The sequence below is a fragment of the Meles meles genome, chromosome 18 (assembly GCF_922984935.1).
Source record: "Meles meles chromosome 18, mMelMel3.1 paternal haplotype, whole genome shotgun sequence".
Classification (NCBI taxonomy): Eukaryota; Metazoa; Chordata; class Mammalia; order Carnivora; family Mustelidae; genus Meles; species Meles meles.
The window spans coordinates 60,854,548-60,877,446 of record NC_060083.1 but is presented as its reverse complement, the minus strand read 5'-3'; the positions used below and the strand labels follow the sequence as shown (position 1 = coordinate 60,877,446).

Sequence of the window (22,899 nt, the reverse complement as noted above, 5' to 3'; positions counted from 1 at the left end):
GGCTGGACCAGGTCCCAAGTATGTATGGCTTCAGACTTCCATGCCCAAGTGTGCGGACAGAAACGAAGTTTCCAGGGTGGCAGGCAGAGCACAGGGTTTAATCCAGTTCTCCGCCCCCCCCCCCCCGCCCCCGTGGTTTAGAGCATCGGAACCGGGAAGCCTGAGTGGGGGTGGGGGGTGGGGCTGCGTTCCCGAGGGTCACAAGCCGAATGGCAGGGAAGAACTCCGCACACTTTTTGCTAGTTGCAGGCCAGGATTAATGCAGGGGTGCGGGGGGCGGGGGGGGGCTCAGAGTACTCCCAGGTGAGGAGGCGGGGCCACAAGACTAGGCCACCAGGAGATGGGCTGCCACTCCAGGGACCGGGGAACAACTGGGGGGGAGGTGGGCTGGTGCAGCCGGGACTTTTCCCAATGCACCCCACTTTCTCTCCACACCCGCGGGGATGGTGACGAGCAGCTTAGAGGTGAGGACGGGGACTACATAGAGCTCCCCCGCTTCCTGTGGACCCCCCCTTCCACCACAGCCCACTCCGTCCTAAAATCCTCAGCCTAACACCGAGTGCGTGTCATCAGAACCAGGGCGGGCCGCCGTTTTCTTCATTCAAGTGGTGGGTCCTTCCATCGTGGACGAAGACCAGGGCCCTCCCGAGGGGACTCTGTCAAGCTTGCCTCTTCTGGTCACAACCTTGACGACAGAGACAGAGGAGTTAAGATTCCAGGTTAGGCAAACACACCTCAGCCACCCCCTCGCAAGGCCTCTGGGAGTTTTATGGTGTCAAGTGCATCAGTGCCCTGGGCAACAGAAGAGGTGTAAGGGTTAGTCACCCCACTAAATGAAGGGGTGAATCACCAAGAGACAAGCACTGGCCCCTGGTCACATGGCCAGTGAGAGCCGGGTCTCTATATCCCATTTTATAGAAGGGAACACCAGAGGCTCAGAGAGGTGGCACGGCTCTCCCACAAATCTGGCCTCTGGAAGGGACAGAGTCGGGAAGGAGGGACCCAGAGGTGAGCAAGGGGAGTACCAAGGACAGACAATGGCCACGGAGAAGCCTGGCCAGGGAGGGAGGAAGGCAACCAGGAGATGGCAGTGTCTTAGAGGCCCAGGAGGTGAGAAGTTCACGGGGCACAGGCGACAGCTGGAGGGGGACAGATGACACAAAGACCCTGGTCACTTTACAAGTCAGTGAAGTGAGAGCCTTGGAGAGGGGACCCCAGGAGGTCTGGACCTGCCTCTTGTTACCAGCCGGGAACCTATGTCACCCGCCTACGTAGTTGTGGTGGAGAGCCACAGCCCGTGATCCGCCCTGGTCCCCAGAGGGCATCATCGACACTCCTGCCGTCCCTCCTCGGACCCATCAGGAAGACAGACGAACGCCCCACCCAGAGGCCAGGTGGCTCCATCCCAGGGCTGCTGAGGGTGTTGGTCAGGGTCACATAAAACCAGGGACGTGCAAGCCCTCAGCCAGCACTTGGCACCATGAACTTTTCCAAGATGCGCAGGAGCCATATGGCCCTTTGTTTGCTGGGGCGGCGGCCCTGCTCTACAAACCCACTCAGCCACTGCCTCCAGCAGGACTCTGGTGGTGGCCCATACAGGCCACCAGCTGTCCTCACAGTCCCTGACATCCTGCATCCAGTTCCTACCTGGTCCACCAGGCCTGGCCCAGCAGCCAACAGGTAACACCTGCAATGGAGAGGAGGCTGCTCGCCAGCACCACGATGGCTCCCTGGGGCAGCTGTCCTGTGAGGGAGGGAGATGGCCGAGTTAGCGTCCCTTCCCAGCGCCCGTCCCTGCTCTTGGCCGTGGCAAGGCGGAGCTCTTCCACCCCCATGGCCCTACCCAGAAGTGCCAGTGGCCCGTCTGGGAACCAAGGGGCTCTCTCACCTGGGGGCACCAGCTTGAAGGGGCTGAACTGGACACTGATGTCGTTTTCAGCCTCGCAGCGGAGCCTGGTGGACTTGTCGGTAAGGGCAAAGGTGAACTTGGCCGGCTGACCGTAGTTCGGCCTCTGCTGCATGTGCACGGTCCCATCCTTCCCGACCAGGCTGTAGGTGATGGGTGGGCTGCCCGAGGACACCTGGCAGGAAATCTCTACCCTGGGGCCCGACCCTCTGTCCAGCAAGGTGAAGTTAGCCTGCAGCTGGGACACGGGCTCTGGAAGGCGGAAGACGTCAGCACAGGCGTGGCTGGGTGACTTTCACACCCTCTCCCCAGAAAATTCCCTTGCTACGAAATGCCTACTGAGCTTGGAGGCCTAACTGTTATTGCTCCCTCCTCCAGGCAGCCTTCCGGATTACTCCCTCTGTCTCATGTCTGAGCTTCTACCCTACTTGCAGTGTCTACGACACAATTTCGCATCTGGTATCTTCTGGGTTGTCGGGCTCACCGACTAAAAATTACATACAGGATGCCTGGTTAAATTTGAATTTCAGGTGAATAATGAAAAAGTTTTTAGTATGACTAACTCTGTGCTGTGCAAAATTTATCTGGCAGCCCTATTTATATTCTTTCAATCTTGGCTGTTTTACTAGAATAGTTTCCTCCGAGCAAGAACTGTCACTTCTAAGAGTCTAGATTCTAGAAACCCCCGGGGCCTTCAGCCTAATGCTATAAACAGACTTACAGATGAGTAACAACCACCACCCCTTGTGGCATACTGACCACCTACTAGAAGCTTCTGCTGAATCCTTTCTACCCTCCTGGGCTAGGAACTGTTACTGTTTTTGTTTTGCAGATGAAGCAACCAAGCCTGAGAGAAGTTGACTGACTTGTCCAAGACCCACCATCTGCTAAGTGTGGAGACCTGAACCTTGACCATAAGCCTCCAGGCCCTGGGCCCTCCTACACCAGGCTGGCTCCTCTCAGGAGCGGGGTCAGGGCGCCCCCGGGGGCCACCACTGGCCTGGGCAACACCCTCCAGTCCCCTCCTCCCCACCAGCTACACCCTGTGCCTCCCACCAGGAGGGACACCTGAATTAAGATCAGGGGAAGAAGTGGGACGAATACAGATTTTAGAGCTGAACAGAGAGGGGTTTGAAACCAGCCTTTGCCCCTGGCCTGGGCTTTACATAGGCCAAGGAACCACGAACCCCACTCTCCAGTTGCTGCAAGGATTGAAGTAGATAAAGCAGGAACGTGCCCCCTTTATCAGCATGAGGCCAGAGCTCAACCGATGGGGCCCCGGCCCTGGTCACTTTGGCCCGCCCCGAGGGCCCCTGCTGGTAGACGGTGCCTTGGGGCCCAGCCAGGAAGCTACACTATTCTGGGCGCAGGTCTAAGGGACCCAGAGTGGCCTTGGAGGTGAGCAACCTGTCCTGTCCCCACCTCCTGCCTTCTAGCCCAGACCCTGCCCCACCGCCAGCCCCCGGCGCGCACTCACTGGTCCACAGCTCCCAGTACATCTGCAGCTTGGCGCTGGCCGAGGGCATGCCCTCAGGGGAGGCCGCCTGGCAGGAGTACGTGAGCAGGTCTGGCCTGGACTTGAGCGTGATGTTGATGCTGAAGGAGGCCGGGTCTGCGGTCTTCACCACCTTCTTGGCGACCTCAGTTCCCTGGCCCCCCCACAGGGAGTAGGTGACGGGCGGGGGTGCCTGGGGTGAGTGGCACGTTATGACCACCCTGCGGCCTCTGGGGAAAACCTCCAGGACTTTGTAGGCAATGAAGGTCTCATGGGTGACTTCTGGCAGGTGAAAGTGTCCCAGGGGGAAGAAGGAAACCAACATGGATCAAACACCTTAAGAAAATGCTAGTTGGGGTGCCTGAGTGGCTCAGTGGGTTAAAGCCTCTGCCTTCGGCTCGGGTCATGATCCCAGGGTCCTGGGATCGAGCCCCACGTCCGGCTCTCTGCTCCGCAGGGAGCCTGCTTCCTCCTCTCTCTCTGCCTGCCTCTCTGCCTAGTTGTGATTTCTCTCTGTCAAATAAATAAAATATTTAAAAAAAAAAAAAAAGAAAGAAAATGCTGGTTTTGTGGTTCCTCAAAAAGTTAAAAAATTATCATGTGACCTAGCAAATCCCACTTCTAGATATCTATCCAAAGGACTGAAAACGGGGACTCGAATGGCTACGTGTACACACGGGCTCACAGCAGCACCATTCACGACGGCCAGAAGGCGGAAGAAGCCAGCGTCCGTCCACGGATGAATGGGTAAGGGGGACGGGGTCTGGCCACACCATGGCCTAGTCCTCACCCGTGAAAAGCAGTGAAGTTCTCACCCACGCTGCGGCGCGGACGAGCCTTAGAAACATCATGCCGAGTGAGAGAAGTCAGACCCAGGAGGCAACCTATCTTCGATTCCGTTCATGGGAAATGTCCAGAATAGGAAAATCCCGAGACAGGAGCAGACTGCCCTATTGGCAGGGGCTGATGGGGAGTGACTGCTCGTGGGTCGGGGCTTTCCTTTCAGGGTGATGGAAATGTTTGGGAACTAGATAGGATGACGGTTGCACAACATGGTGAGTGCACTAAATGTTAATGAATTGTCACTTTAAAATGGTTAATTTTGTGTTATGTGAATTTCACCCCAATTTTAAAAAGGAAGGAAAGAAGGAATGAAGGAGGGAAGGAAAGAAAGCCCTCCTGGATAAAAGTCTACCTCTGGGGTTTAGACTTTTTGCCCGGAATATTTTCCTACAAAAATAAAATGAAATTAGGACGCGAGTAGGAAGCATGGAGAAGTTTGGGACACAGGTCTGGATAGCCGACACTGAATTCAGCTTCTAGAAGCTCAGGTTGGTCGACTGTACGTGGCAGGGGACGGGCACCGGCGTCCTTCCTGCCCAGGCAGGAGACCAGGAATCTCTTGCTTGTGGACTGAACGGCCACCTCCCAGGACAAGGCAGTTACTCTCGGGTTGGGTTGTGCTGAATGCCTGTCTGCCCTCCGGCATCAGAGGCCTCCTGCTCCTGCCAGACCCAGCAGGGAACCTGGGATACAGGGGAGCTGGCCAGGCCCCTGTGCCCAGAGGTGTCAAAATGTGGTTTAAAGGGATAGTCAGAAGGAGAGGGTAGAGGGTAGACTCAGATCCACAGGGGCGAGCTGAGCCAGAGAGAAAGGCCACTTGGGAAAGCAGGATTTCCAGAGAGCAGGGAGGCCCCTGAAGGAGACTGGATGCCTGCACCATTGGGTGGCGGGTGGGGGGGCCGCGGCGCAGGACCAGATGCCGGAGCTCTTGGGGACACGGGGGCCAGACCTGCCCTCCAGGGGCAACCTGCGTTCCCCCATCAAGACCGCCTCTCTGCTTGGGAGTAACTGCTCTGTTTTGCAGGCAGATGCTGGAGTTGATCTGATGCAGAAAACATTTCTAAGAGCTTCCCACTGGCCCTCTTGCTGCCCATACTGAATTCTTCCAGACGGAGGTCAGGTCGGGAGGGAACAAAGCTGCCTCCCAGTGGGGGCGCAGGAGGGAGGCGGTGTTGCCGCAGCTTTCTGCGCCTGCTGGAGGAGAGTGTGTAGGGCGGCCTCGGGGGCGGGTGTGTGTGTGTGTGTGTGTGTAGAGGAAAAGGTTGACAAAATCAAAATATCACGAGCCTCGTGCGTCACCCTTGCCCTGCTGGGCGGGCACCTCGGCCCTGGGGACCAGGCTGCCATCAGAAAACTACTCACAGGGCGGAGAACCAGAACCTGCTAGAATGTGCTTCCTTCAGAGACCTTTCCTGGAACCCTAACGTTTCTGACCACGAAGCGTATTTCTTTCTAGGCCAGTGGTTCTCGGCTCGGGCCGGTTTTGGTTCGTCTTCCAGGGAAACTTTGTGCCTGGAGACATTTTTGGTTGCCATGAATGGTGGGGGGGGGGGGGCGCTCCTGGCATCTAGTAGGGGGAGGCCAGGAAGGTCACTAAAACCTCCAGCAATGCCCATGACAGCCCCCGGAAAGGAACTGTCCAGTTCCAATGTCAGGAGAGTCGAGGTTGAGAAACCGCAGTCTTGACAACCCTCAGGAACCTTCCAGAACAGAGTTCTAGCCCTGCCCAGGGCTGCAAAGATGCCAACAGCTGTGGGCGCAACCCGGGGCCAAAGGGCCAGCTCCTGGCTGCCCAGATGCTCTTGGGCCTGAATCTCCCTCCACAGGGGAAATGGGGGCTCAGGGGGTTCAGTGCGATGACTTTTCCTTGCTCTCTTCGTGGAGGGAAACGACAAATACAAGTTGAAAGAAAAGGCTGGGCCACCTTGGTTTCCATTTCGAGGGCCGGTAATAGACACTTGATTTACATAAACTCACAGACCAGAGTCACTTTTGGCTGCGCTAGGCGATGGGGCATTCACTTTCTGTTCTAACAAGCCCGGTGTGGTCTTTGTCCGTTGACCGTTTCGTTTACGCATTTAACCCAGCAACAGGGAGAGGTCCGGCATCCAATTAAAAATTCATCAAGTGCGTCAGGGCACTGCAGAGTGGGACGGGACACTGAGTGGGATGAAGAGACAGGCCCACACTCACACCTGAAGCCGAGCCGAGCCGGGCTGGGTGGGTGGGTGGTCGCGCTGAGCCACCTTCTGCTGCTAAGGGGAGAAGGAAGCCCCTTGGGTGAATGGGGGGACCTCAGGACTGCCGCCTCCACGGCCCAGAGGCCCTTCAGGATCGCCCCTGCCTCTCTCTCCAGCCTTGTGTCTGTGATAACCAGAGGTTGGCGACTGGAGTCCCAACCCTAGAGATCCAGTGTATTAGACCTAAGGTGGGCAGGTGTGGGTGTCTAGGGATTTGATTTTGAACAAGCAGCCCACGTGTTGAGGGTTGACTTGTGTCTTCCAAGAAAGATGTGGTCAAGCCCTGTCCCCCAGGTCCATGAATGGGCCTTATTCGGAAACAAGGTCTTTACAGACGCTGTCCAGGGATCCACAGCGGATGAAAGTGACCCTGGTAAGAGGAGAGACAGAGACCCACACACACAGGGAGAGGCCATGGGAAGAGGCCGGCAGAGGTTGGAGGGAGGCTGTCACCAGCCACGAAGACCAAGGACTGCCAGGAGTCACCAGAAGACAGGAGAGAGGAGGCCTGAGTCAGCCCCTCCCTGCCGCACCATCGTCTTGGTCCTCTAGCCTCCAGAACTGGGGGAGAGTGACTGGCTGTCGTTTTAAACCACCCGGTGTGTGGTAATTCTTTATGCAGCCCAGGAAGTTACAACAGCACCCCCTCCGAGGGGTTCTAGAACGTCGCTGAGAAACTCCGCACAGGTTTTAGGATACAGGGAGGACCAGAGGCCCATCCGTCAAGGTCCCTCTGCTCGCTCTCGGGAGTCCGATCGAGCTTGAATCCCTGCTTTATCCAGAGATCGCCCCTCTGACTGAGGACACTGTCCTGCGTTCACAGCAGCCCCAGGCCCCCAGGCCACCCTTCTTCCTGTTCCCCCCCCTTAGGAGGCTCTGCCCATCCCCCTTCACCCCACAGCCTCCCCTACTTTCCCAATCCTGTCCTCCTCCCGCGGAACCCTCTGGAAGGCAGGCTCTGCTGGGACTCCGACACCTCACCGAGGCCTACGGGAACCAGCCTCCCCTGCCAGGGCCGGGCCTACCCCGTGGCTGTCTTGGGTCGTGGGGTCCCCATGGCCTCCCAGCACTGACCTGGGAGGACAGGAGTGGGCATCCTCTTGGCATGTCTGGACTATTCTCCTGCCTTCCTTCCTAAACACCAGCCTGGAACTCCATGTCTTCGGACATATTCTACCCTGCTCCCCTGGGTTAGTTGCCTAGAAACACCCATCATTCCTCGAACTTTCCTGCCCCAGGTTCCCACCACTCCCAACAGCACACCAGCCGCAGTCCCGGGGGATTTCACAACCGACAGAGATCACCTTCCAGAGACCATCCTGGCTCTTCCGTTCCTTAACTTCCCATCTCTTTGCCCCACTGCTCGCTCCCGCGGAGGTGTTTAGCTGAGTATTATTTTACGGTCTGGCTGCACTTTATTTGGTCAATCCTTCGAGCTGCTCAGGCAAAAACCTTTGGGATCACCTTCTCCGGTTCTGTCTTTCACATCCCATCCGCTCCCCACGCGCTGCTGACCTGACCTTCAGAATACATCCTGAGCACTTCTCCCGGGGGCTCTGGCCATCACCGAATCTCTCCTCTGGATCCCGGGAACCGCCTGATGGTGCCCCGGGATTCCACCCCTGGTCCCCAGCCCCGTGCTCCCTCCCCATCTCCCCTGCTTGCTTCTCTCCAGGACTTGCCGGGTCGCAGCACACAGTAGAAGAAGGTGCTTCTAGTCACTACCCTCTGTCCTCTGCACCCCGCCCTGCCCCCACTGGAATGTAAGCTACAGGAAGGGGTTGGGGGTTTTCTTTGTTTTTTTTTCTGCACCTTGGGGACCCACCTTGGGGTCTAGAACAGTGCCTGGCACCAAGGAGGGGCTCCTACAGTCTCTGCTGAATGAATGAATGAATGTTTTTCCAGCGGGCCTCTCCGGAGCTGAGTTAGCCAGGCTTGTTGGGCAAGAGTCTGAGCAGAAGTCAGGGGCCGAGGGGGGCCCACCAGCCCTTGGCCAGGTACTTCCCAAAACGGGGACGCAAACGTCTGCCGCCTCAACCGCTCTCTTTTTAGCAGAAACACCAGAACTGACGTGTTTGTTTTTAAAGCAAATGAGGAAATGATAATTCTGCTTGTGCCGCATTCAAGTGAGACCCACCCTTCAGGGGAATAGAGACAGATGCCAGCTCTGTGACCGGGTGACCCGAGCGGGGTGATGGTGGAGACAAGTTGGGGAGGAACACCACCCCCCAGCCTGGTGAGAGGAGGAGGTGACCCACCACTCTGACCTTAAGGGTCACAGGACTAGAAATGGGGTGGGTGGGGGAAGAGCCGGAAAAGGAAGGTGGGGGAGGCCGGCGCCGAGGCGGGACCAGGCGAGTCCCGCCCCCCCCCCCCCCCCCCCCCCCCGCTCTGTACCACCCCCTGGTGGAGAAGGGGCCCCTTGCCCTCCAGCTGCCTGGGAGACTAAGTCAGATTTCCTTTGCCAGACCTGGGGGGGTTGGGGGGGGTGCCTGGACTTCTTCAGCCTGAGTGCCCCGCCCTGGACGCCCCGGCCCTCATCGGGGTCACACCCACCTAGCAGATCTGCTCCAGAGCGGACCTGTAGTAGAGGGACTGGGGTGCACCTGCCCAGGGACACGCCCTCTGCTCCCCTTCCCTCCCAGCTCCGTAGCCCAACCAGAAGCCAGCTCTTTCCTTGCCGCAAGTGCCCTCGAGGTCCCCCTCTGGCCTGTTCACCCTGCTCCTCTCCATGCTCTCCAGGGCCCTGCAGGGCTTGAGGCCAAGTTCCAGAACTCTCCATCTGTCCACCACCAGACACCCATTCACCATCAGCAATCTCCGCTAGCCACAACACCCACCGCGGCACCCACCGTCTCCTTCAAGCGTGCTGGGCTACTCACCTACTTCGGGCTCCACGGAGAAGCTGCTGGTGGCTGGAAAAGGGGAGGGTGCGAAGGTAGTAAGCAGGAAACCCAGCGTGGAGGGGAGACAGGACACCACCCAGAGAGCCTCCTGCCAAGGCCGGAAGGGAGGCCCAGGACTCCACAAGCGTCTTCGCTCCCAGAAGCTCTTTCGAAGGCACAACACTCAGAATCATCAGCCGTTTGGTGGCTGAGTAAACAGTGCGTCCAGCGCAGGGACCCAGCCGCCGGGCCACACTGCGCAGTAAGGGGCTGGTCTGAGACTCAAGCCCACAGCTTTCCCTCGCTGTCCTCATGCTCCTGGAAGCATCCGTGCCTCCGGGTCCCTCCCCTGTGCTCCCTGGCATCCCTGCACCCTCGGCCTGCCTCCCCAAGGCCCTGGCAGTGGTCCCTCCTGCCCCCGACGGCGTCCCCGTGAGCTCACCCAGCACGGCCGCGCACAGCAGCAGAAGGAGCCGCATGCCGGGGTAAGGGCCCTGCGCAGGCTAGCAAGAGCTCCGTCAGCAGGGCCGCCTCCACTCTGGGGCCCCCGGACGCTCCTGGGGTGGGTGCCTGCAGCAGGCAGATAACCCAGAGGCCACAGCACCCCAGCGCCTCAGCAGCCAGGGCCGGGCCCAGAACAGCTAGGCCCCCACACTCTCGGGGGGGGGGGATTAGGAGGCCCCTGGGGCTCGAAGCCAAACCAGGGGCTTCCTCTCAGCCATCCCGGCTGAACTGTAGGAGCCTGGCTTGTTTGGGGAGAAGATGTGTACCCCTAAGCCTTGGGATATGTCCGTTACATGGAGAGGGCGTAGTAAGGTTGCTAATCTTCTGATTTTGAGATGAGGTCCTTATTCTGAATTATCAGGACGTGCCGGTTATCCCCAAGGTCCTTCCCAAACTCCCGCAGGAGAGTCTGACATACACCCAGGAGACCTGGGGGGCTGGGCCCGTTCGAGACACAGGCAGGAGAGGCCGCCTCAGCCCGTCTCACGCTGGTTCCTCAATGACCACCTGGTGGGCACGGGGTGGGGGGGCGGCTGACACTGGGCTCAGCCCCCAGATTAAAGCTCAGACCAGACGAGGCCCCTGGTCCCCGGAGGAGTGTGTTGCAGCGGGCCAGCTCAGAGCAGGGAGGGGTTTTACCTCCTGCGCATGGACGGCGGTCATTCCCCAGGGTCTGGACCCAATGCTAGCAAGACCGGAAGGAGGCCAAACCACATCACCTGTGGTGGCGCGGCCCTTTCGGCAGTCTGCAACAGAGCTCATTGGATCCAGGGAGAAGGAAGGGTGGGGTGAGCCAGGAAACCTCTGGGAACACTAAGGCCTAAGGCTGGACCAGGGCGTGCCCCCTCGGGGCTGGGGGCTCAGGGCAGCTTGGAGCTCAGAGAGAATGGAGGGAGCAGGTGAGGTGTGGGCCAGGACCCAGCCAGCCCCGCCCCTGACCCCTGGCTCCTGCCTGCTCCAGGCAAGCTGGGCTCCTCCCAAGCCAAGCCGGGGGCTGCTAAACTGGTTCATTCAGTTTGCATGAGAGACGCCCATCTGGGCTGCCTTCCTTGGGTAAGATGTCCCGCCCCGGGAGGGAATCCGTTTGCTTCCAGTTGGGGCTGTTCTCTCCTGCAGAGCTCCCTGGGTGGACGACATGCCCACCCCCTGCACAGCCCAGCAGTGACCCAAGGAAGGCACGAACAGCCTTGCCCTTGGGTGCCCTTGGCCCTCCTCGGGGAAAGGCGTGGAGGCCCCAGAGGTCTGGGTGTGGTGGGAAGCAGGTCGAGCAGATGACCTGCTCACAGGGGGACAGCGGCAGGGATGATGGGGAGAGGGGTGGGGGGGTAGCCGGAGCCTGGGAACTGACATCCCGGAGCTCGGCTGGGGACTAGATTTGTCAGTCGCCGTGCTGGTCCCCTGTCTGCCCAGGAGGCAAGAATCGGCATCTGTCACTTGCCACCCAGAGTCCGGGTTCACAGCCTGGGGGTGCGCCCTAGGGCCACCTGCATGCAGGTGGGGAGCGAGAGCATTCTCTCCAAATTCTCTCTGTTCTTTCCGGTCCGGGAAGTCTGTCCTCGCGCTGCTGCAGTGGTTGGGGAGGAACCGGAAGAACTGAGGTTGTAAGACAGAGGGATCGGCTAGGCTGCTGCCGGTTCATCTCCAAAAACTTGTGGTTTTTCCTCCATGTTGTGCCCAGGGGATGGGGTTTGAGCTCAGGCGGCTGCCAAGGAGCCTCCTCCTTCCATCAGTGTATTTGGGGAGCAGGGCCGAGGAGAGCTCGGTGGGCGGACTCGAGACATTTCCCATAGGCTTTGATGGGACCGGGTGTCGCCCTACCCCAGCGACCACCTGTGCGTCAGCCTGGAGTGTTTGCAGAGGGGGCTGGTTCTCGGGGCTCTTCTGCTCCTTCCCTCCACAGGCGGCACGTAGGAGAGGACTCACGAGGGTCCAGGTCACCTGGATTGCATGGAGTCAGGCCATAATAAAGCCTCGTGACTCAAGGCACATGTCAGGACACTTGACATGTAATCGCTCATTTAATCCTCGCAGCCACTCAGAAGAGGGCCGTGTCAGCCCCATGCTCCAGCCGAGCAAACAGGCCCAGAGTTTGGTTTCCCCAAGCTTGTCCTCTCCTGGTGTTGCACTTGGCTGGCTCTCTGTGAACGTCTGCTGCGCTGGGCTTTCCCCTTCGGTTTCTGTGTCAGGAGGTCGGGGCGGGGGAGGGGGGAACGGTGCCCCGAGAATCTGCATTTCTGCCAAGCTCCCAGCGCCTGCTACTGCGGCAGGCGGGGGCCACACACTGGCCCTAAGCCACTTGCTGAAAGTATGGGTCACCTTCACCCGGGACAGGCCAGTGGCCCTCGGCCCGCTGAGCCCACCGCAAACTGTGTGTTTCCCTGGAACGAGGCCCGGCAGTTGCTGACAGGCTGACAGGGTCATGTGACGCTGGGTGAGGGAGAGAGAACAGCCGTGGGAGAGGCCCGGCCGCCAAGCCTTCGGGGCCCACGTGAAGGCCGGGGCCTGAGGGCATGAGGCCAGAGCACCCAGGCTGGGAATCCCGCCAGGCGCCAGGCCCCTGGTGGAAACAGAGGCTTGGAGAGCATGTCATGGGGCTGCTTCTCCTGAGCCTCCCTCCCACCAGTTCTCCAGGCCAGCGTTCTCAGCCCTGGCCGCCGGGGAGAGTCACCTGGCAGCTTTCGGGAGTCCCGATGCCTGGCTCACCTGGGCTGAGCACGTCGGCAGCCTCTGCACAGGGCCAGTCCTCTAAGGCTGCGAACCCTGGACTGAGAACCGCAGCAGAGGCAGGGGCTCCCGGGTGCTGAGGAGGCCCACTTTGTTGACGTGGGGTCCTGGGTTAGAACAGATGGTGAGGAATCCTGCCAGGGAGAGGCTGGCCCTGGATCCTCTGTTCCGAAGACTCAGGGAAGCCCCTGGGGTCAGGGTCAGGGTCAGGGGTGTTCCTGGCGCACCCTGGGCATGCTGGAGCCGAGTTCCGGGGTCCGCTCTGCTGCTGTTGATGCAAGCACTGCTTGTGGGCTCGGGGGTCTCACAGGTGGAGAAGGAGCCCCAGGAGGCTGTGGGGGCCCATGCGCCCTCAGAACACAGCAGATCCACGGCACAGGTCTGCTCGACCGTGGCCAGGCCTTACCCTTCCCGGACACGTTGCGGTGGTGCTCCCCACAGTGGGGGCACTTCTGAGCACCCCCATAAACGTGTATCTGTAAGTTGCATTCAGGGGTTACTCTGCTATATGACTATGTAATACATTATGTACATTATAAAACGTTCAACAAAAATTGAAATTTTACAGGACTGAGGTAAAAATATAAATACAATTTCCCATATTCTTTCTTCTGCCCCGAGCACTCCCGAGTCCTGCTGGAGGGCCCGCTGAGAGCATCAGTCACCAGGGGGCAGGAGCCTGGGGCCAGGGACAGTCTGGCTGCAGGGAGGTAGGTCAGGCCCTGGGGAGGCTTGGGTTGGAGGAAGAGGTGGGTGCTACAGCTCCGAGCCGCTGGGGAAGCGGAATCTAGGGGTGGCGACAGGGCCACCGCCTGGCCTGGCTGGATCCTCGAAGCAAGGTCCTGGCCTAGGGGCCCTGGGGCCCGGGGAGCCGGGGCACGGGAATCCGGGACAGAAAGACCGTGGGCGGGAAGCTCCGGAGGGAGGGGATTCCGGCCCCATAGAGCCGCCGGAGCCCTTCTCAGGCAGCAGTCGCGACAGGTCCTCCACCAGGTGCCACTTCTCCTGGACTTGCTGTGCGGAGGGGTTGGGGAGCGAGCGGGCGGTTACGAGCGGCGCCTCCTCCGAGCAGCCAGCCGGGAAGAAGCAGCCTGCCCGGCCGCGGCGGCTGCGGTCCTGGGTCCCCTGCCAGGCCCCCGTCCGAGGCCCCGCCCCTAGCCCCGCCCAGCACAAATCCTCCCCACAGGCACCGCCTCCACACCGAGACCACGCCCCGCCACGGTTCCGCCTCCAGTCTGCCCTCAGGTCCCGCCCCAGCCAAGCCGGAGACCACGCCCCTCCACCCCCAGGAGGCCCCGCCCCGCCAGGGTCCCGCCCCCGTCCGGTCCGAGACCACGCCCCCACCAGGGTCCTGTCCCCGCCCGCCACCTAGAGCCCGAGTTAAATGTCGGCTGTGCAGTTAGTGACGCCAGGTGATGCTACTGCTGTAGCGTGCTCTGGACTCTCAACCGTGTTCCTGTCAGGTGGCTCCCAGTCCGAGTTCCGGGGAAACGGGGACTGGGAGTCCCAGTCCGCACTCCCGGGCGAAGTCTGGCCCCTCCCCAGCCCAGCGGACACTCACCCACACCAGCTGCTTGCGGAGCCCCTGGATGGCCCTGGCATTGGCCTGGGACTGGGAGACGCAGACGGTCAGGACAAGGCTTTGGACAGACGGAGATCCAAGGTCAGTGACGCCGCCCCGACCTTTCTCTCTCCCCACCTCAGTTTCTCAAAAACACCTCCCCAGTTCTTCTCCCTGCAGACCCCTGTATCTATCCCCTCCTTACTCCCACGGGCAGCCCCTCTCCGCTCCGGGCAGGCTTTCAGCGCGTCTGCAGGAGGCACTGTGTTTCCCCCATCACATGGGTACTTGCTTTACAGGTGACATCCCAAGGCGCTGTCCAGGCCTACCTGCCTCTGGGCCCACGCTCCACCCCCTGGGACCCTGCCTCCCTGCCTGTCCTTGTCTGGCTCCCGTGAGGTCCCGTGAGACTGCTTGGGGGGTGCCCATTGAAGGAAGGGCCTCCTCCCAGGTGTGCCCTCCCTCGGCCCCTGCTGCCCTGAGAGGCACCTGAGTAGGATGAGGCAGGGGAAGCTGAAGGCGTGGGACCCCAGGTAGTGGAGGGCACGCTGGGCAGAGGGCGGCAGCCGGAGGGCCACCAGCTGCGGGACCACCTGCCAGGGGGCTGAGTAGTTGGCGAAGAGGCCACAGTCCCAGGAGGAGTGGATGCTGGGGAGAGAGAGCCAGGGCAGGGCTGGCAGCAGGGCCCCCCGGCAGGAGCTCCCTGCCCACCAGCTGCAGGCGCCTCTGCGGCTCTCACCTGCTGACCACATAGCCCAGGGGCATGACGGCCAGGAGCAGGCCCAGGAGGAGCACCAGCTGGAAGAAGAAGGTGGAGCTGGAGGCACGGAACCGCCTTGGAGAGGCCCTGGAGTTCCTCAGGAGGGTGTACTGGGGGGCGAGCAACGGCAAATGGGCGTTAGCCAGTTCGCAGATGCCAAGGAGCCCGAGGCCTGGGGAAGGGCCGCCGAGGGGGCGGGCGGAAGCGGGACCCGAGACCCGGCCTGCTGACAGCGGCTCCACGTGCCCCCCAGCTGCACCCCGGCCCCCCTCCCCCGCCGGTGTCGCTCACCTTCTTGATGTAGAAGGTGAGGAAGATGAAGACGCTGTTGAGCAGGGGCAGCAGGGGGCAGTAGAAGAGGCCCATCCAGGTGACCGTCTGCCCCGCCACGATGTCCAGTACATTCTTGGGCACCAGGAATTCTTCCCGGTCCAGCCAGGTCCAGAACCGGCCCGAGAACCGCTCCACCAGCAGCCTGGGGGCGGGGAGCGTCCCGGCACCCACATCCGTCACGACCAGGGACCGACCACCCCTCACTGGCCCACACGGAGACCCATGGGAAGAACTGCTCACCCTTGGCCGCGGCCAGCGGCCACCCCCAGACAAGCCCCGTCCCCCCCACCGAGGGGGTCCCCAGACCTCACCTCCTTGGCAGGCTGACGAAGAAGGCAAAGGCCACCATGAGGAGGAAGTTGAAGATACTCAGCTTGTACAACTCTTCCCCGACCGCGTTCTCCCAGCACTGAAACAGAGGGGACCGGTCACCCCGGCCCCGCCGCCCCTCCACCACCCTGGAGGCCCCTGTGGTGGCGGAGCCGGGCCGGAGTCTGACGTGGTTACTGAGTTAGAACCCGGGCCTCCGGGGTGAGATCCGAGCAGGGACTCCCCACAGCGAGCGCGCGGGGTGCTGTGCACGGTGCCCCTGGACGTGCGCTGCCCGCGCGCAAAGGGGACCCTGGAGAGGGGCGGGAGGGACAGGCTTGGATGGAGCCACCAGCCACCTGGTAATCACAGGCGTTGTAGCCGTAGGACGCACAGCTGGTCTTGTTTCTGCCGAGGCACAGCACGGTCTGGCCCAGAGAGAAGGAGAACATCCCCAGGCTGGCCAGCTTCAGCACCACGCACCTGGGGGGCGCGACAGGGCGGGGGAGGGGCTCAGGCACGCGGACACATTCCACCCAGGGTCCGCGTGTGGCCTGTCTCTATTTGGGATCATGTCTCTTCCGGTCCGGCTCCCTCTAAATCCAGAGCCCAGCCCCCTTTCCACCTGCTCTGTCCGTGGCCATCTTTCCCAGAGGGTGTTCCCCAGAGTCCTGGTCTCCAGATGATTCACGAGAGACGGGTTCTGTTTTGAAATCACTTTGGGAAACATGGTGGAGTGCAGCTACCCTCCCCCACCCACACTCAGTCGAGTTTTGCTGGCGTGTACGAGCCTTTCGTATCCTTCGAGCAGAGCCGAGCTTTCTTCCGTGCCTGTTAACGCGCTGGCCCGCTCACACCGTCTCACCATCCCACTCGAGCCTCACGGCCCCGGACATGGCCACACCGGACCACACGGGTGGGATGGCTAGCCCCCCAACCATCACATGCCCCTTATATCTAGGGGTGGACTCTCAGAGTCGACAGGCGCCAGCAATCTGCCTGGGAACAGTGGGTCTTTTGTTGAGGGAGCCTGGGAAGCAGGGAAGGTGGGGCTGATTTTTTCCTCTTTCATCCCTTGGAGCATTTTGAACTTCTTACCACGTGCTACCATCTGCTCCGAAGGCAAGGCTTCAAACCACAGCCCACCTTGCAGGAAATCTGAATGGGCTCGGACAGCCTCTGCTCCCGGGAAGCAGAAGGCAAAGCAGACAGAGCTAAGTTGGGGGGGCAGTGGCAGACAGAAAAGCAGAACTGGGGTTCACGGAGGGAGGGGAGGCTCCGAGAGGGGCTTCCAGTCCAAGGCAGGATCCTGGCCCTGAGCGGGGGGACAGAGCAGAGCACAGGGCTGGAGGAGGGCCTGTACCAAACACGCACCCAGCAGGCATCGCAGGCTTGCCCGCGGCTGAGGCACTGGACCCCCGGGAGCCTCAGTTTCCTCATCTGTCAAATGGGGCGGAGGATGGTCTCCATGTCACAAGTCCTGTGAAGGCTGTCACGGGGTGCCATCCCACGTTCCCGATTTCCCTGTGTGCGGAGCTGGCTCCCGACCCCGGCTCCCGACCCCCTCTGGCTATTCTGTCACTGGCCTCTCTGAATGGCTGGTGTGTGGTGCAGGCTGCTGGCTGGCTCTGGATGGAAGGGACCGGAAAACCTTGGATGGAGGCTCCGGAGATGGTGTTTTCTGGAAGTTCCTGTAAGCCCTCGCTTGCTCGGGTGCCCCAGCTTCAGGCAGTAACCCAGATGGACAGCAGGACACAGCGCACTCCGCACCTGACCCTCCGCACGGCTGTCCCACCCATCACCCCCAAGGGTGGCACTCACCAGATGAGGGCGAGGTTGACCTCCGTGTTGGGAGGGTAGTTCTCCAGCTGGATGAGGGAGACAAAGAGCAGGGGCCCCAGAAAGTTGACCAGGGCGATGACCCCAGGAGGCAGGTATTGGAGCACCACAAACAGGGACTCCTGCAGGGCAGAGCAGGTAAGGGGGTGCCCAGGGACCGGAGGGTCCCCAGCAGCACCCCCACACCCTACAGCCCCCTCAAGTGTCCGCCCCGGTGCAGGCCTGGCATCAGGAAGCCCACGGACTGTTCCCAGCGACAGCACGGCGGCTGGGGTACCTCAGGTGCAGGCGGTCTGGCCCGTCGGGACCTTAGGCACACTGTGTCTACCTCTCTGAGTCTCAGCCTGCCCGTCTGCCGAGTGGGACCACCCTGTCTCCCCCCAAAGTTCTGGCCAGGGTTAAACGAATGCACGTCCGTGGCCTGGCACCTCTTTGTTGTCCTGCGAGTACTTGGTGGCCCAGAAGATGGCAGTGATGGCCCCAACCACCAGGAGCCCGACGAGGACATTGACCCGCAGGTGGGAGAGCAGGTGGCAGGCCCTCTGGGCCCGGGTCTCCTGTTGCACCAGCAGGAACCGACGCCTTTCCTCCAGCTCCACCTGTCATGGGGGTGGGGACACAGATGGTCGGGTCTCTCGGCCGCCAGCAGGGTGCTGCGTCGAGTGGGGAGGCGGTCAGGTCCAGGTCAGTGTTCGCGGGGAGACGGGCTGCCAGGATCCAGGCGAGGCTGGTGTGACCCTGGGGCAGGTGCAGGTGAGGGGCGGAGGCCGGTGTTACCTAGACCACTGCCCCTTGCACGGGGTGGGCGGGCTCATGCCCAAACACTGGCACAGCCGCCTCCGGCTGGAACACGCACGTGTGCGCACACTCCCAAGTCACACCCACTCACGCGCCGTCACACACGCTCATGCGCTCGTGCACACACCCACGTCCCCACACCAGTCGCTTGCACACACCTTGAACTCGTTGCTGATCTCATGCTTCTTGATGGTGGCCGCTTCCTGTCCCCGGGTACAGAAGTCCCAGGAGGAGAACACTTTGACACTGACAGGCGACTTGTAGTCTTGGCCGAGGAACAGCCTCTGGGGCAGCCCCTTCACCATCCTGGAGGGAGCAGGCGGCGAGGGCCCATGGGGGAGGGACCCAGGTCTGGGGCGGGAAGCCCCGGACAGCCCCGGGTGCAGGCTGGGGTCAGGGGTGGGGATATGGGGCCGGTGTCCCTGAGCTTTGCCACTGGGGACACAATCAGGGCCGCGAAACCACCCATGAGCCTGCCCGAACGAAGCCGGGGCCCTCCTGCCATGCCAAGGGAGGGGCGATCAGGGAAAGAGCCAGAAGCAGGCAGGGGCTCGGCTCTCACCGCTGCAGAATCCCACAGAGGCAGAGCAGCAGGCAGGCCAGCGGGCTCAGGAGGTAGGCGAGGCGGATGCTGTAGGCCGAGCTGCCCTCGGGCCCCGCCCGGTAGGCGCCGTAGAAGAGATAGCTGTCGCCAAAGGCCTGGGGGTGTGGACGGTGACAGCGGGGTCAGGCAGGCTGCGCTAGGTGCTTCCCGTGTCTTGGCTCTCTCACTGTCACAGAATCCTCGGCAGGGAGGGAGGGAGAGCATCCCCACCATGTCACAGTCCCAGAGCGAGGCCGCACAGCTTTGACGAAGAGAGAGGACTGGGATACAGGAGTCTGCTCGGTGACCTCTCCGTGGCACCCAGGGACGAGGGTGGGCTGGTGCTTATCCCACAGGCCCGGACGCTCTTCCCTTCTGTCCTTTACACCGCACCACCCCCAGCTGGGTACTGGGGACCATGGCCCTAGGCTGTGCATACTGGCCTCAGCCTCTCTCTGACCCCATCACTGTCCCTGCCGGCCTGTGTATGTAAAACCGTCCCCCTAGAAGCCAATGTCTTTGAAGGGATGCGGGTCCTCTTAGACGGCGGTCCCCTGGGGCCAGTTCTCTGGGTCCCCCAGCCCTCCTGATGCATCGCCGAGACGGAGCTCGCTTACCCTGCCGGTTAAAACATTCCAAAGTCGATTGTGGAATCTGGGAACACCAGTCTGGGGCTGGAGGCCACCAGGGCACTCCAGGGCTGTCGGGAGGGAGAGGGGAGCAGTAGGGAAGGGTCCCTAAGGCATAGGTGAGGCTCTGCCCCATCTCCTCCGTAGCACCCCCCATCCTGGGGAGGCCTGAGCAGGACCCGAGGAGGGTGCCGCACAAGGCACGGTCAGGGAGAGTCCCAGGGCTGGCCTCTAGAGGGACGATGCTGTCCCAGCACTCTGAGCCCTGGACCAGCCCCTCAGGGTCCCCAGGGTGCAGGAGGGCCTCCAGGCCCTCATTGTGGGGGGCAGGCTGGGCACTCACTGAAGTTAAGGGAGGGGCCCGTGTCAGGGGGACGGAGCCAGACCAGGGGCAGCAGGACGAAGCCGGCGGTCAGCAGCAGGGTCAGAAGGTTGAGCAGCAGCAGGAAGCGCAGGAAGGTGAAGTAGGACTGGATTCCGGTGCCAAAGAGGCCTGTGAAGAGAGCAGCAGGGCCTCCAGAGCCGCACAGGCCAGGCGTCCGCTGAGAACCTGAGGGCGGACCAAGCCGGCAGGGTGCGGGTGACCAGGGCGAGGGTGACCGGCCCTGCCGGGACCGAGGATCGGTGGCCAGCAGTACCTCCGACAGCCACCTGGGGGTGCTGTCACTCGCCTAGTTCTGCACCCCGGCGGGGGCGGGAGGGGTGTGAAAGCATGGGGGGCCCTGTTCGGCGGTGGGGGGGGGGTCGTTTGGTGGGGGCGGAAGGGACAAGCGGGACGGTGGCCTCGGGTTTCTAAACCGGATCCTGAGCCTCCAGAGAAGGGAGGTGGGGGGGTGGGGGTCGGGTCCTACCCCCGATCTCGTAGAGAGCCCCTTCCCAGAGCCCAAAGCCGCGGGCCAGCCGCTGCGCTGCCTCCCCTAGGCGCCGCCGGACAGTCCGCCACCTGCGCTGCCGTCGCTGCCAGCAAGAGGTCTTCACCCCCTTGGGCTCGCGCAGCTGCCTGGGGTGGGGTGGTGATGGGGCGTCCTTGAGTCACCCGCTGTACCCACCGGGCCAGGCAGAGCAATGCCAGGGGCCAGAGGCGTCATCCCACGGCTTCCCACGGCTGCTGGCTTCCACCCCCATCCCACCGGTGCGTCCTCTGGGTGGTGCCCCGCCCACCCCCACCATCTGGCCTCCAAAGGGTCCTGCCCAAGGCGGGTGGCGGGTGGGCGGGGGTAGGCACCCACCGAATGAAGCGCTTGTCCAGCATGGCGTAGGGCAGCTCCCGCACCTGAGCCTGGGAGGACCACAGCCGCTCCATCTCCTGTTCCCACAGCTCCTCCACCCCTGGCTCAGGTTCGGGCTCCACGAGGGCCTGGCCGGACTGCACTGACCACTGCCTCAGCATCTCCGCGGTGGGGTTGAGATTGGAGGCGCCGGGCTGCAATCTGCCCCTCCTAGAAGGGACGTGGGCCACCTGCCGGGTGAGCTTCAAGCTCTTGGCCCTGGCTCAGCCAGAGATGAAGAAAAGAATTCAGATGGAGCGGCTCTGGGCTGGGTCCCCAGGCACATCTCAGAGCAACCCCCTGCCAGAGGCCTCAGTTTTCCTGTTTGTCAGTGGGGAGAAAGATCCAAAGGTAGTGGGACGATGGGATTGTCCCAGACAAAGACAAAGCCAGGTGTGGCCACAGAGGAATGCGATGGGGTCCGGGGCCTCCTGCAGCCAGGTCACACCTGCCGCCTGTGGCCACAGGCCTTTGGGGTCACCCTTTGGCAAGACAATTCTGGCTCTTCTCCCCATAGTAATTCTCCCAGCGGGAACAGGCCCCTGTCCCAAACCCTGACAGTTCCTAGGATCCAGTATCCTGCAGGGTTTGGAGGTACGGGGACCCTCCCCCTTACGTCTGCTACCCGGGGTCCAGACGCCAGGATTGGGTCTGCCCGCCCCCCAGGGACCCCAGGTGCGGAGGAGTCGTGGCTACAGCCCCGACTAGGGAAGGGGACCCCACCCCTCAGCAGTCCCAGCACCTGATTCTGTCCGGACTTCAGCCCCTCGGGCTCTGTCTCCTCCCGCCACTCTGCACCAGCTCACCTGGGGACAAGGGACCAAGTCCCCCGAGGAGCCCCCTCGTTGGACAGGCTCCCTCCACGCTAGGCCGGGACTGTGAGGGAGCCGGGGGAGGGGTCACGTGACAGGAACCCCAGCTCTCCCGCCATCTCCTCCCCCCTCCACTTCTCACACCCCTTCCCCCCACTCCACAGTTTCCTCTGCTTTCTCTGGGGCGACACTTCCTGCGTCCTGCGGGGGCAGGCGGGAGGGGGGAAGGGCGGGGCAAGGAGGGGCAGCCTCCAGGCCTGTGGGGTCAGGGTTGGCAAGGGGGTGGGGTGGTGTGACACTGTCCTTCCCTGCCACTCCAGTGTGCTCCCCCCACCTACCGGTCCCTTTGTGCCTGGGGAGCTGAAGCCAGAGGTGGGGGGAGGGGCGCTTATCTACGGGTGGCAGGTTGTCCTCGGGAGAGTGAGCAGATAGTGACAGAATGGGTGGACCCCATCCCTTGGGGCTGCTCCAGAAGCCCTTGGCGTTAATCCTCAACATCCCGCCTGGGTCACTGGCACTTATCACTTAGAGCCTGGCCTCTCGTAAGGGCTCAGGAATCGGTGCCACTCGTTCCAGCTAGGCAAGCCATCTTGGCCATTTCTCTCTCCTGGAGGTCCCCTGGGACCCTGCGGTCTTGCCTTTCCTCCTTGCTCCCTCTCCACCTCCTTCAGGGCCCCGTGCATCCAGCTGAGCTCTGATGGCTTCTCCGCATCCCTGCCTGGATCCCCTCGTTTTCCAGGGCCCTCCTCTATGACAGGCTCCAAGCTGGGTGCTGGTGCCCAGTGCACAGTGGTTCAGAGAGTGGGGGCAGGGTGAACAGACAAGCAAAAAGAACATGTCAACAGGAAGTGGCAAGTGCTCCAGCAGGGAGGGTTCAATCCAGGAAGGCTTCCCACGGGAGGCGACCTGCAAGTTGGGCCGGGGTCACGCAAGTACCATGTGGCTGGAGCATGGGTGTGCACGGAGAGGGGCAGTGTGGGAGGAGAGGCAAGGGTTCAGCCCGCCTGGTCTTCATACGGTAGAGCCCTGTGCCAAGATCCAGCCCAAAGTAGTCCATCTGAGCCCCAGCGCCGGCCCCTCCAACTTTGTCCAACTTCAGGTCTGGGGATGCCTTTACCACTTGCATTGTATCTTGTCCTTTGGGAATTGTGCTTTGCCCACCTGCTCTCCCCTCCAGGAGGGCCCTCTCCTTCCTTTTACCTGCCACCCCGCCCGCCTCTCAAGGCTTCTCCTCACCTGGAAGGTTCCCCCCCCCCATCCACTGTCTAAATCCCACCCATTATCACTCTAGTCCCTGGGAGAGCCTCCCCTCTGACCTGCCGGGCTTTCTCAAAGTCAGGGTCAGGGTTCTCGGTGCAGGTGGAGCTCCCTGGCAGAGGACACCCCTGGGGGCTGATGAAAGTGGTCGGT

General features: G+C 61.8%; 2 protein-coding genes across 3 annotated transcripts; both read right to left on the bottom strand.

Annotated features, from left to right (window-relative positions):
* Window positions 1–101: 101 nt before the first annotated feature.
* Window positions 102–9,899, bottom strand: C18H17orf99 (chromosome 18 C17orf99 homolog). The gene is made up of 6 exons (XM_045985821.1): window positions 9,812–9,899; window positions 9,367–9,399; window positions 3,384–3,683; window positions 1,889–2,158; window positions 1,648–1,744; window positions 102–685 (listed from the first exon to the last, which is right to left on the bottom strand). Exons 1-6 carry the CDS (start codon window positions 9,846–9,848, stop codon window positions 679–681), a joined length of 744 nt encoding a protein of 247 aa, XP_045841777.1. The 5' UTR covers window positions 9,849–9,899; the 3' UTR covers window positions 102–678.
* A 1,776-nt stretch (window positions 9,900–11,675) lies between these two features.
* TMC8 (transmembrane channel like 8) lies at window positions 11,676–22,588 on the bottom strand. 2 transcript variants are annotated; one of them, XM_045984168.1, is made up of 16 exons: window positions 21,420–22,588; window positions 20,639–20,896; window positions 20,261–20,409; window positions 19,753–19,902; window positions 19,398–19,480; window positions 18,760–18,896; window positions 18,356–18,503; window positions 17,828–17,998; window positions 17,382–17,521; window positions 15,920–16,043; window positions 15,563–15,660; window positions 15,210–15,393; window positions 14,898–15,028; window positions 14,648–14,806; window positions 14,159–14,237; window positions 11,682–13,611 (listed from the first exon to the last, which is right to left on the bottom strand). In XM_045984168.1, the coding sequence occupies exons 2-16, from the start codon at window positions 20,797–20,799 to the stop codon at window positions 13,354–13,356; spliced, it is 2,172 nt and encodes a 723-aa protein (XP_045840124.1). In that variant the 5' UTR covers window positions 20,800–20,896; window positions 21,420–22,588; the 3' UTR covers window positions 11,682–13,353. The 2 variants fall into 2 exon arrangements, with proteins under 2 accessions (XP_045840125.1, XP_045840124.1); XM_045984169.1 differs by lacking the exon at window positions 14,648–14,806 and having other exon boundaries at window positions 11,676–13,611.
* Window positions 22,589–22,899: the final 311 nt, after the last annotated feature.

Excerpts from the sequence above, each read along its gene's own strand:
- C18H17orf99 (XM_045985821.1), bottom strand. The coding sequence starts at position 9,848 with ATGCGGCTCCTTCTGCTGCTGTGCGCGGCCGTGCTGG. Across the intron at positions 2,159-3,383 it reads GTACTGGGAGCTGTGGACCA|AGCCCGTGTCCCAGCTGCAG; the intron begins GTGAGTGCGCGC and ends TCCGCCTTCCAG. Across the intron at positions 1,745-1,888 it reads CTTCAAGCTGGTGCCCCCAG|GACAGCTGCCCCAGGGAGCC; the intron begins GTGAGAGAGCCC and ends CCTCCCTCACAG.
- TMC8 (XM_045984168.1), bottom strand. The coding sequence starts at position 20,799 with ATGCTGAGGCAGTGGTCAGTGCAGTCCGGCCAGGCCCTCGTGGAGCCC. Across the intron at positions 17,999-18,355 it reads AGATCAGCAACGAGTTCAAG|GTGGAGCTGGAGGAAAGGCG; the intron begins GTGTGTGCAAGC and ends CCCCCATGACAG. Across the intron at positions 14,238-14,647 it reads CCCTGCCTCATCCTACTCAG|CCTTGTCCTGACCGTCTGCG; the intron begins GTGCCTCTCAGG and ends GTCTGTCCAAAG.